The sequence below is a fragment of the Felis catus genome, chromosome B3 (assembly GCF_018350175.1).
Source record: "Felis catus isolate Fca126 chromosome B3, F.catus_Fca126_mat1.0, whole genome shotgun sequence".
Taxonomy (NCBI): domain Eukaryota; kingdom Metazoa; phylum Chordata; class Mammalia; order Carnivora; family Felidae; genus Felis; species Felis catus.
In genome coordinates, this window is record NC_058373.1 from 34769208 (window position 1) to 34781390 (window position 12183).

At 39.0% G+C, this 12183-nt stretch overlaps 2 protein-coding genes and 1 pseudogene across 7 annotated transcripts in view; 2 read left to right on the forward strand and 1 right to left on the reverse strand.

Annotated features, from left to right (window-relative positions):
* Positions 1-7302, reverse strand: part of LRRC49 (leucine rich repeat containing 49) — a 156193-nt gene extending 148891 nt beyond the window's left edge. For 3 of the 5 annotated variants that reach the window (XM_023255098.2, XM_045059087.1, XM_011282946.4), the window contains exons 1-3: positions 7162-7293; positions 6440-6496; positions 4175-4262 (exon numbers count right to left, since the gene is read on the reverse strand). In XM_023255098.2, the coding sequence (XP_023110866.1) occupies positions 4175-4262; positions 6440-6496; positions 7162-7209 (193 nt within the window). In that variant the 5' untranslated portion in view covers positions 7210-7293. Of the gene's footprint in view, positions 1-4174; positions 4263-6439; positions 6497-6991; positions 7091-7161 lie in introns of those variants that run through there. The other 2 variants (XM_045059088.1, XM_045059089.1) reach the window with 2 other exon arrangements.
* On the forward strand, positions 1820-1981 carry LOC111561257 (annotated as a pseudogene).
* A 267-nt stretch (positions 7303-7569) lies between the features above and the next one.
* THAP10 (THAP domain containing 10) overlaps positions 7570-12183 on the forward strand; it is a 30316-nt gene continuing 25702 nt past the window's right edge. Inside the window, exon 1 of one of the 2 annotated variants that reach the window (XM_045059094.1) lies at positions 7570-8200. In XM_045059094.1, the coding sequence (XP_044915029.1) occupies positions 7772-8200 (429 nt within the window). In that variant the 5' untranslated portion in view covers positions 7570-7771. The remainder of the gene's footprint in view (positions 8201-12183) is intronic. The other variant, XM_023255102.2, reaches the window with a different exon arrangement.

Here is a 12183-nt window from a genome sequence, read left to right on the forward strand (position 1 = left end):
ACAGAGAAAGTAGTCTGGGAGAGCAAATGTAAAGCTGGCATCGTCACTTTTCCTGTGTACGTTCAGCTACTATTAGTTGAAAATACTGCAGAGACCAATGGATGTGATAAATGCTGTACAATCGTAGTTAGGGTCCACAGGGTATGACACTCCTATGGGGTGAATGGGCTGCGGTCCTATTAACCTGACTGCCAGCAAGTAGCTTTCAACCTAATGGCCAAACACATATGAAATTAACAAACTATACACAAAATGCAGAATAAAAATGGTGTCTCTTATATAATCACACGTAAATGTGACAATTATTTTTCACTTAAGAAGACGGCTACAAACGGGTTTGGGGGGAGGTGGATGTTAGGATATATTCTAAAGACCCAGAATAATGTAGAATGGTCAGGAAAAGATGCTGGGAAGTTCCAGAGATGAGGTAGGATTTGAGTAATGGGCTAAAGGAGGCAGTTTGAACGCCAGAAGAAATCTACTGTATTTTCTCCTATAAAGACAACATTCCTGGAAGCAGCAATTGATGCTGGAGGGAGCAATAAGCAGTAAAAAGGAAACTATGGTTACCACAGAATTCTGCTCAAACGGACCAACAAGAGAAAATCATAAAACCAAATCTAGAAAGCTAACATACTTTTGGGGAGACCATAAGATAATATGATGGCAAATTAAAATCAAGTTCCATATAGATAGTATTAAAAAGCTGTAAAGCAATGGTCTCTGCTGGCTTCCATAGGTCTACAAGGTATAAACCGAAGTATCACACAGCTAGCTTCTTGCACAAAATAATCAGTGCTAATACTCCACTTTTCTAACTTCTACAAAACATCACTACAGCTAATAATGAGGTTCTAGAGTATACGCATTCAGAACTGACATCATGTTCGCCAATGAACCGGTCTTGGAATAGGATTTGGCTCCTGGCAGAATAGGAAAGCAACCATGATTCAGTAAACTGATGTGGAAATCAAAATTCAGATGGTTAAAAAAAACAAAAACAAACAAAAATTAGTCTCAGAATTGACTGATTAAGGTGTAACTGGTCAGCTAAAGATTACAAAGGTAAAACTCCAAACAATGGACAAACTTGATTTTTCTTATTAGCATTAGAGTTAGATTTTTAAAATTATTTTGTTAAGGTTTCAAACCAATCCTCAGTTTAAGAGGCAGATTTAAACTTCAAAAGACCTGAGGTATAGAGGAAATAATCAAAGGGTAATTTCAGTCATGCTTAGTGAACAAAGGAGTTTTATCCTCACACTTTTCAGCTCCTATTATATGCAGAAGTCATAATCCTAATCCCCATGATGAGCTTACTATCATGATCAGTGTGATATACATAGAGATAAGATACATATCTTACAATAAACAGCACAGAATGAGAATGATTAGGAGAAAGGCCGTAAAACCCACAAACAAGATCCTCTGAATGACTGGAAACCAGAATGAACTATGACTGAAACATACACATATTTATGTGGATATATAAACACCCACATAAATGCACATATATTTGTGGATCAAACACCCATATATCTGTGTGGGATGTTTCACCCTACATATAAACCACATTACTATGTGGCAACATTTTAATTAAACATTTCCTGTTATTATTTCATATGTCACTATTTAATTGACCATATATGAAGCCCTTGTTTTCCCAATTAAATTTATAAACTCTTTGGGACACAGACCTCATTTTACACTCTTTATATTCTTGGCCACATCTAAATTCGGTAAGCAATCTGTAAATTAACTGATTTTCCAATTTACTAAGAGTTAACTGGAAATCTGTCTTGTATATACTATTTCTGTGATCGCTTCTCGGCCTTTTGGCTAAGATCAAGGGTAGTATATACTATTTCTGTTAAAAAAAAAAAAAAAGAAAATCAAAATCTTGTATTTTGGTATAAAAGTGCTGAGCATTCTTTCAATAAAGGCCTTATTCAGTGAGAATCTTTACTGCACTGCACCCTAGACAGACGATCAATGGATGGGGAAGTGGATGGGTAAGTGGCTGGATGGATAAAAACAAATGGATGAGTGATACATGAGTGTGTCCACTCAGCCTTATCTTTGAGATTCTGATTCTAGATTTTCCACTGACTTATTATGATCTTAAGACTGAAGCACTGCCTTCTCCTCTCTCTATACATATTTTAGAACTCTTACTTAAGGGATCTAACAAATTAAACTCTGGCTAACTGGGATTTTATTGTATCCCCGGAATATATGGCTCTTACAAAATCTCAAGGATACAGGTATCAACTCTTAATACTATTCCAAAAAGCCCAAAAGAAATTACATACCAAGTTTTAGACTTACCAGCTCAAATAAAAAATTGAGCTTCTTTCCTTTAGACTGAGAGTATCATTGATTAATTTATGCTGGCAGGCTACCATATACATTTAATTAATTTTGAAAAAATAGAGAAAAATAAGAAATGGAGTGAAATTAATTATAATGATTGGGTATCAAGATGCAGTTTATTCGATAAAGATTCCCAAACTTTCCTGATAAAGTGCTACTTATAATTTCTCCAAAGTTTTATGCCTTTGCGGGTAGAATGGTGAGTACAAAAGTCGAGAAAACAGCTACACGCCATGTAGCCTTCTTTGCATGAAACTGCCTAGAACTATGGAGGAGGCACATTTAGAAACAACTGGGTACAAATGAGTAGCCTGTTCCAGAGAATGATTTTGAATAAAATCCTTCAATGAAAAAAAAAAAAAAAGGTTTTATTTTTCCCTAGAGAATTTTGTATCTTATGAGTCATCACTTATGTATAAAACTTTATTCTTCTGGTAGGTTCACAAAATTCAGTGTTCCACACTATTTTCCCATTACTAATATCTAGTAACACCTTACCACTTAAATAAATTTAACCTGGCCAGTCATCCAGAAATCTGCATATCAACTTACTCTTCTAACTCAAGAGTAGCTCGGGAGAAGTATGTAAGTTTGACTCCTGATATAGAAAATAAATTGAAGATATTATTAGCAAAAATATGAAGGAAATTCACCATGCAAACATAGAAAATCCTACTTGAGAATTTTCAGGTTCACGTCTATAACTCTATGCCTAACACATTGTCGAACACATGGTACATACTCAATGGACATGTACTGAACTGAACAAAAGAGGAAAGACAGATGCTTCCTGCAGTGTGGGACTGCAGTTAGGTTGATCCCGTGTCTAGCATGGCCAAGACAAGACTGTAGGATACAGGAAAGAGAAAAGTCATATGTCAGATGAGACAGGCCCAAGAAGGTCCTGAAGCCACAAAACAAAAAATGAAAACTAATTAAATATTCAAAATGACCACATGCTCATACAGTAATGAGATGAACAGTCTAGACGTGCCTATACTGATCAACACTCTCATACAAACTCCTAGAAGGTGGGGGTGGTTCCGTATACAAGGATTCTGTAGTGCTTCAAGCTAGCCCATTACAGATGGCTCGCAGTTGTCAGCAACCAACTAACAACTCAAATGTACTAAAGGAAATTTCTCCTTGAACTGAAAAATACATTTCAGAAATATGACCAGATCATATAAGGCAGTGTTTTTCAAAGCATGGTCTACAAGCCATATCCATCAGAATCATTCAAGACATTAAAATGCACATTTCCAAATCCCACCCAGGACCCACAAAATCAGAATGGGGAAGAGGAAGAAAGGAAGGGGAGTATTAGGAACCTGCCTTTCTAACAAAATCTCGGGGGATACACACTAAAGTTTAAGGCCTTTGATATAAAATATCCATAATTATATGCACTAGTAAGGGAAAGAAAGAGATTTTCTTTTCTACTCGTGATTTGTCACTCTTTCCACTCCCCTTATTTCCTAAAATCTGTGTTCCCATACTCTTATCCCCCATTGATTAGCCATTTTTCCTAGTTCTAATACAGTATTTGGAAGATTCTTTCCCATTATGTTGTACATAGCTCACCCCAAACTACAGTATCACTGCTTTTTCTGTATTGGAAATAATCTAGTACGCTGTGTATATAAAACCCATTCGTATCTAAGTAAATACAAAACCAATTTGATTAATTAACCATGGGTTAATGAACCATTTCATTTTTCATTCAAGTCTATTTGGATTTAAGTAGTTAAACTCATTAAGCAATGTTACCCGAAGAAGATAAACCATAGCTGATCTCTACCTTGCCTACTTGAGTAGTTTCTTTCAAGGTCATGTTGTAAGAGTCGACCAGGGAATGATGGTGTTTCTTTATTTAGCTTGAATTCAACCTAAAACACATATTTTGGGAAGAATTTCACAGTAAGGATTGAAGAGAATTATAAAATTACATACAATACTGATACACGTTACAGCAGAGATGAACCCTGAAAACACGTTAAGTGAAAGAAGCCAGACACAAAATGGTACATCGTGTATGATTCCATCTATTAAGTACTAATAATAAGAAAATCTGCAGAGACAGGAAACAGATTTGTGGCTTTCAAAGCGGGTGGGAAGAAGGAATGGGGAGTGACTGCTTAATGGGTACAGGGGACTCCCTTCTGGGTGACAAAAAGTTCTGGAACTACATAATGATGATGGATATACAACCTTGTGGATGTATTTAATACCATTTAGTGGTAAATGGTATTAAATACTTAAAATGGTATTAAATACTTAAAATGGCTACAATGGTAAATTTTATGTTATGTGTTTCTTACCACACACACACACACACACACGCACACACGCACACAGGGTCGATTTCATGAGGTCAAATGAAAACACGTTCCAAACCACCTGCAATTCCTCCATACCCTCACCAAAACTACCATGATTAAAAGAACTATTTTCTAGAAAACAAAAGCAAAAAACATACAACAGAAACTAAATTCTGTTGGCAAAAAAATCACTATGTTTTTATCATCACAATTCTTTTATGTTCAATTATAATAAAATTGTGTATCTAAACCTTCTAAGAAGGTTTTCCTCTAAATTGATTTTAAATTATTTGGCAGAACTGAGAAAAACAAAATCAAAACAACCTCTCATGATTAGTCACAGAAAAAACCCTAAATACATATCTTAAAAACTATGATGCTTCTGATTCATACATACTATAAACATTATAATAGCATTTGTATTCTAACTTTATGAAGTATATGAGTTAAAGGTATTTTCTCAGAACATATGTCTACCCTAGAGGGAGCAAATGGTTTGAAGAGAATTTGGATGAGGCACACAGTTCCTAGAAGTACATTCTAATGATAGAACAGGATTTGTCCAGTGAAATCAACTAGTAAAACTTTGGAGGGAATTCATTATGTCCAATTATAATAAAGAATATTTTCAATTAATCTAGCTAACTGCTATTTACCTAAGATGATCAAATGATCGATTTTCCCAGTGTTTATTTTCATATAATAATGTCATCAACTACTGCCTCCTTGACTAATAATGTCTGTCCTCCAATTGACCCTCCCTACCCTCCTCATGCTGTTATTTGTAAACTGTCCTTCACTTTACAACTGTAAAGTGACATCTATTGAACAATTTTTTAGGAGAAATCTGAATTGCGACGGTTGGAGGTATCCAACTTGGTCAAACGGGGAAAAATTGTTGTATGTCTTGAGACAGTGTGGGAGGTAGGTAAATATGTTTGAATGCTGAGGTGAGACAGGAGGGAAAGAAAAACAGGTGTATCAAATCTAAAGCTAGACGTAATGGAAACGTCAGAAATACTGTGCACAAATTAGGGGAAAAAAAGAATCTTAGGTTCGTATCTTAACTTCTAAATAGCATGAAGCCTAATATATTTCCACTGCTAATGTATTATTTTCTCCCCTGATTTTAAATGGAATGTGGAGATGTATCCCCCTAAATTATCACATTTTATTCATTATAAGAGGCCATTGGTAGTAAGACCAATCATTTTACCCACTACTAAGAAAGAAAAAACTTTCCCAATCAAACTATGATGTGCCATGAATTTCAAGAAGAATCCTAATTTAAGAAATTTTTAAATGTAAAAAGAAAAGAAAAAAAAAAAAAAAACCTCAGGGCTCCTGGGTGGCTCATTTGGTTAGGTGATGGACTCTTAATTTCCACTCAGGTTATGATCTCTCAGTCGTGAGATCGAGCCCTGCTTAGAGGTCTGTGCCGAGTGTGGTGCCTGCTTGGGATTCTCTCTCTCCCCCTCTCTCTATGCTTCTCCTTGTTCATGCTCTCTCTCTCTCTCTCTCTCTCTCTCTCTCTCAAAATAAATAAATAAACATTTAAAAGAAAAGAAAGGAAAACTCACATCTTGTAATTGGTGAAATAAGAACCAGTTCTTAAAAGAGGCTTTTTGACTTTATGTGGGCAGAAAATAAACATTAGTTTTAGTTCTGCTCTTTAAATCATGCTATTTGTGTAGATTATAAAATAATTCATCTTCAATTTAAGTACAAATCTGCTTAAATCTTACTTTGCTTTTTTCAGGAAGCGATGATGTCTGAATAACCAGATGAAGCCCACAGTTCACCTGCAATGTAAAAATTAAAGCATCAAATATGCTCTTAACTTAAATACCCCCCCCACACACACACACATATTCCTCCCCAAACCAGTACAGATAAAGACATAACAAAAACTTAGGATAAAATAGAACGCTTGTTTTTTGTTTGTGCTAAATGATCGTGTTCTGAGGATTTGCTGAAAACAATAAAATCAGGACTGAGAATTAAAAAGGTTTCACTGCGATTTATTTTCCAAAATGTCTGCGGCGATTTAACCCTCTACCTTAGCACTTCAGGTTTTTGACACTTGCCATGTCAGGTCTAAGTAAATATCTCGGTGGGACAGGTAAAGGAGGTGGGAGTGCCTATTAATAATAATAATCTTTCTTAATTAAAAAAAAGGGCTAGGGGTTGACTGGTTATAAAATGAATCGTAGCCTTTCACAGCAGACCAGCTCCACCTTCTGGGAAACCAAGAACCTGGACAAGACTTTGAATACCCATCATTCTATATCAAATACCCTCCAAGAGCCTTGGTCCAGTCCACGAATCTCAAGCCTCGGTCAGACAATAGCTTGAGGAGATTCAGCGGTCCTGATCCCAATAACACAGCCCATCACCTAGGACAAAGACGCCCGTCAGAAAGAACGATACGAATGGGAAGAAGGGGAAAGTAGGAGACCCAACCTACGTTGTTCGCAGCCCGGCCAGAAACAGAGCGGTATTTCCCGGGAATCATGGCAGGAGACAGTCCAGGATCTGTTAGATCTGCCTTAGAAGCGACGCTACAGCGGAGACTCAGAGACCGAAAGGGGTCATCTCCCAGGCAACCCGCTCATGGGTTACCATGGAGACGACCATTTCCGGTCTGGTCCTCTCCTAAATTGGCTGGCCAACCCGGTCGGTAGAACCTCTGGTGATGTTCGTGGGGGCCCACTGCGTCCCCACTTCGTCGTCCTACTTTCCAGGCGTCTTACAAACAGAGCGGGAGTGTGGAGAGGAGGAGGCGGGGAGGAGGCCGGCCACCTCGGTAGCCGTGGCAACCACCACTTCCGGTCCGTTCCTCTTTCCGGCCCACCTCGGCTCGGCCCGCGCGAAATTTGGATCCCTCTGCCCGTGGCCACCTGCTCTCGGGGGAGGACCGGCGCGAGCCGGCAGAGGCCGACCTCCAGGCACCGCGGACTCTTCTGTGGCGCCCGAGCTCGGTACTTCCGGTGGCCCTGCGCCGCGCGGGCAGGCGAAGGGGGCCCGCGTCGCCCCGGCTAGGAAGGCGCGGGCGTGCCGAGGCGGAGGCCGCCACCATGCCGGCCCGCTGCGTGGCCGCCCACTGCGGCAACACCACCAAGTCCGGGAAGTCGCTGTTCCGCTTCCCCAAGGACCGGGCCGTGCGGCTGCTGTGGGACCGCTTCGTGCGGGGCCGCCGCGCCGACTGGTACGGGGGCAACGACCGCTCTGTCATCTGCTCGGACCACTTCGCTCCGGCCTGTTTTGACGTGTCTTCAGTTATCCAGAAGAATCTGCGCTTCTCGCAGCGCCTGAGGCTCGTGGCGGGCGCCGTGCCCACCCTGCACCGGCTGTCCGGCCCGGCACCCCAGGGGGAAGAAGAGGGAGAGCAAGCGGGCGGCCCCGAAAAGGGAGGAGAGCCCCAGGCGGTGAGGCAGGCGGAGGCCGCCCCGGGTCCAGCCACCTGTACGCTCCTCCCGGCCAGGAAGAGGGCTGCGGCTTCACAGGTAAAGGGACACCAGGAGTCCCCCGAGGGTCGCGGGAGGACCCCCGGACTGTGGCTCGGCTCTCCCACTAGTGTCACCTGGGGAAGGTCACCTCGCCTCGACGCGTTCTGTTTTCCCATCTGTAAAATTAGGAGTGCGCTGTATTGGTGACCTCAAGGTCCTATAGAACATGAACACCTTGGGACTATAGTTCCTTCTACCTCTTCCTCCCCCAAACACACACTCTCGTAGGCTTTTTTTTAAATAGAAAGGGTTTCATTTGGGCAGATCTCAAGGAATTGGGGTGCTTGAAACTGTCTTTGCATAACATATTACATAAGCTGGAGGAGATGTCCATTATGACGGCCAGAATGATGGGGAGGGGGGAGGTTGAGGGGATGCGGGGCTACTGAGGAGGAGGGGGCTTGCTGGTAAACCCCGCTTCTTTCTTCTTGACTAGCTGCCTTTAAGTTAAATCATCTAAGTGAGCTCAGTTTTTCCACCTTGCCCTCTTCTGCTATCTCAGTAATCCTCATAAGCGTAGATTATACTTACCTTGCCTCTGGTCACGATCTTCCCCTCTTCCCATCTTAAGACTCCCCAGCCTTCTTTGAAATCATCAGGCTTCAGCCCTAGCACCCTTAGGTAGATTAAATCAGGACTGTTAACTGGATCTAAAAGGTGTTCAATTTCTAGAGATGGGAAGACAAGTCAACTAACTGATCTGTAACTGATGTTTTGACTTTGAATATTCAAACGCATTCCTAGAATTTTAGAGCTGAAGGGAAACTAGGTGCTCATCTAGTCCAAACTCGCAATGTATACACAAGGATGCCAATCCTGGAGGTTAATAATTTCCTCGTGGGCCTGTAATATTTGCTCTAGGTCTAATTGTCAGAGCAAAACTTTTTTCTGCAATACCAACCTGCTTCCTACATTGGAGTGGGTGCTTAAGACCCTTTTAAGGCATCCTGACATTTCTAGGATAAAGAACAAAATTATTAACACAGCCTGCAAGTCCCTGAGTGCTTTTTGCCCCTGTCTACCATACCAGTCCTATCCAAGGCCACTGTCCTTGTTCAATATACACCAGTCATGCTGATCTTTTCCATTTTTGAACATGCTATATTCCTACCAACCAAGCCTCACTCAGCTGTTTCATGTAATATCCTGCAATTATGCTGCTCCCACTCCCCATCATCATCAATTAAGTCTTTTTACTTTAAAAATCAGTTCAAACACCCTTCTCTTTGACCCCCTAATTATATACTTTCTTCATATATTTCATATGCTTCAATAGCACATATACTTCAGTAATACTCATCACAACTGTCACAAAACAGTTGTGTAGTTCGCTTAATATTTGTCTTCACATTAGAATGTAAGCTCCATGAGAGCAGGGATCCTATCTGACGTGTTCATTATTGTACTGGCAGTACCTAGAACATTAATTTGCAGATTTTAGGAATTCAATAAATATGGAATTGTGGAGTGATTATGTGACCATAAGAACACTTTTTTGTACTATAATAGAATGTTCAGTTCTCTGCCAGTTTCCTTTCTCACCAAGCTATAGACCAGTCAAGACATCTGCCCCTTCAATTATTTATCCACTATCACTACCTATCCAACCTTTACCTAAGCACATACAGGTACATCTATAAATAGATAAATATAAATATTTATATTTATATAAATTGGGAGAAGAAAAGTCAGGCTAGTGAAGCAGTCAAAGATTTTATACTATAACAAAGGCTAATGTTGAGGAAATCCAGAAAAGATACCAAAACTATTTTCCAGTTAGTATATCCAGCCAGAATTTCTAACAACCCATATTACATTAATACACTTGTCGAGTTATTAGCAAACTATGTGTTTTCATAGTAGTGACTTTAAATGTATATAATGTTAAAAAGAGTTTAGAGTTGGCAGCAATACATTGGTAGCCAGGTCTGGACCAAGAACCCCAGTAACATTGCTAAGACGGTTTGCTTGTGCCACCTCTGAGTCCTTTCACCAGTCACTATTTTCCCAGTTCCGGGGCCAACTGACAGACAATTTCCAGGCATTCTACAACTTTTACCGAGGAGCTATTGTAGACACTGTTCTGGATGTTTGGTGCTACATGTAGGTAAATGCAATGGAATGTTCCTTATCTGTAGGAAGCTTGAAAAAAGATAAGGGACTATCTCCAAGGGGAAAGGGGGCCCCGAGGAGCACTATGCACTGATATTTTGCTTCAAGAGCTAAGATTATTGTTTTTCCTTAACAATTTTGCATTCTTGTTTTTTTATCCAACCATAGGTGACGTAAGTTCCATATATATCTTAGAATTGGTTTGTCAACTTCCACAAATTATCTACTGGGATTTGATTGGGACTACATTGAATCTATAAATGAATGTGAGGAGAAAGAACGTATTGGCAACACTGATTCTTCCAATCCATGAATATAGTGCATCCCTCTCTCTGGGTTTTTACATTTCTCTTAAAAATATTTTATGGCATTCTATGTAAAAGTTCTGCACATCTTTTATTAGATTTATCCCTATTTGATTTTGCTATTATAAATAGTATTTAAATTTTTATTTTTTTATATATTTATGTAGATAAATTGACTTCTGTTGACCTCGTATCCAGAAACCTTGTGTAACCTTATTTATTCCAATAATTTGTAAATACTTTTGAATTTTCTTCATGTCTAAAACATGTTGGTAAATACTTTTTGATGTTCATGCTTCTATTTCCTATTCCTACTACACTAACTAGACACTTTAGTATGGTGTTGAGAACCAAAGATATGATGAGGAATCCTTTTCCCATCCTTGTTTTGAGGGAAAGCCTTTAGGTTTACCATTTGATACGATTTATGCTATAGGTTTTTTTTGCAGCTGTTCTTTATCCTAAAAAGAAATATTCTCTGTTCTTAATTTTTGATAACAGATTTAATCATAAGTGATGTGGAATCATATCAAGTGCTTTATATATTTTCTGAATCTATTCATGATCCTATATTTTGTCTATTATTCTGTTAATGTGGTGAGTTATATTGCCTGGTTTTGAAATACAGAATCAAACTTTTCATGGCTGAAGTAAACACAATTTGGCCAAAGTGTAGTACTCTTTTTTTACATATGGCTTCATTTGATTTGCTAATATTTAGGATTTTTGCAAACCTGATCTATAGTCTTTCTTTCCTGAAATTCCTTTCTCAGATTTGGTGTCAAGATTATGCTGACCAATTTGGAGTTATTTCTTCTTATATAATTTTCTGGAAACATTTCTATAAATGGGCATTATATAGCCATTAATAAATTTGGTATTAATATTTGGTATAGTTCAATGATAAAGATACCTATCCTGGAGTTGTCTTTGTGGGAAGATTTTTTTTTTTTTTTTTTTTTTTGGGACAGAGAGAGACAGAGCATGAACGGGGGAGGGGCAGAGAGAGAGGGAGACACAGATCGGAAACAGGCTCCAGGCTCCGAGCCATCAGCCCAGAGCCCGACGCAGGGCTCAAACCCACGGACCGTGAGATCCTGACCTGGCTGAAGTCGGACGCTTAACCGACTGCGCCACCCAGGCGCCCCTGTGGGAAGATTTTTAATGATGGGTTCAATTTTTAAAAATATTTATAGGGTTATTCAGTTTTTTGTTTCTATACTTCTTTTGATAAATTGTGTTTCCTATAAATTCATTAAATTTTCAAATATATTGACACAAAATTGCTTATGATAATCTTTTATCTTTTGAAATTCTTTATGCTATGTAGTAATTTTTGCTTTCTCATTTCATTTTTGATCTACTTCGCCAGGTGTATATCAATTTTATTAGTCTTTTCAAAGAATAAACTTTGCCTTGTTGATCTTTTCTCTGGTATTTTTTTTTTCTTTTTCATTATTTTCTATCATTTTTCCTTCCATGTACTTTTTTCAACTTTGAGTTTTTAGTTGATGGGTTCTATTTGTACATTACTGAGCTAAATGGTTAACATAGATGTTTTCA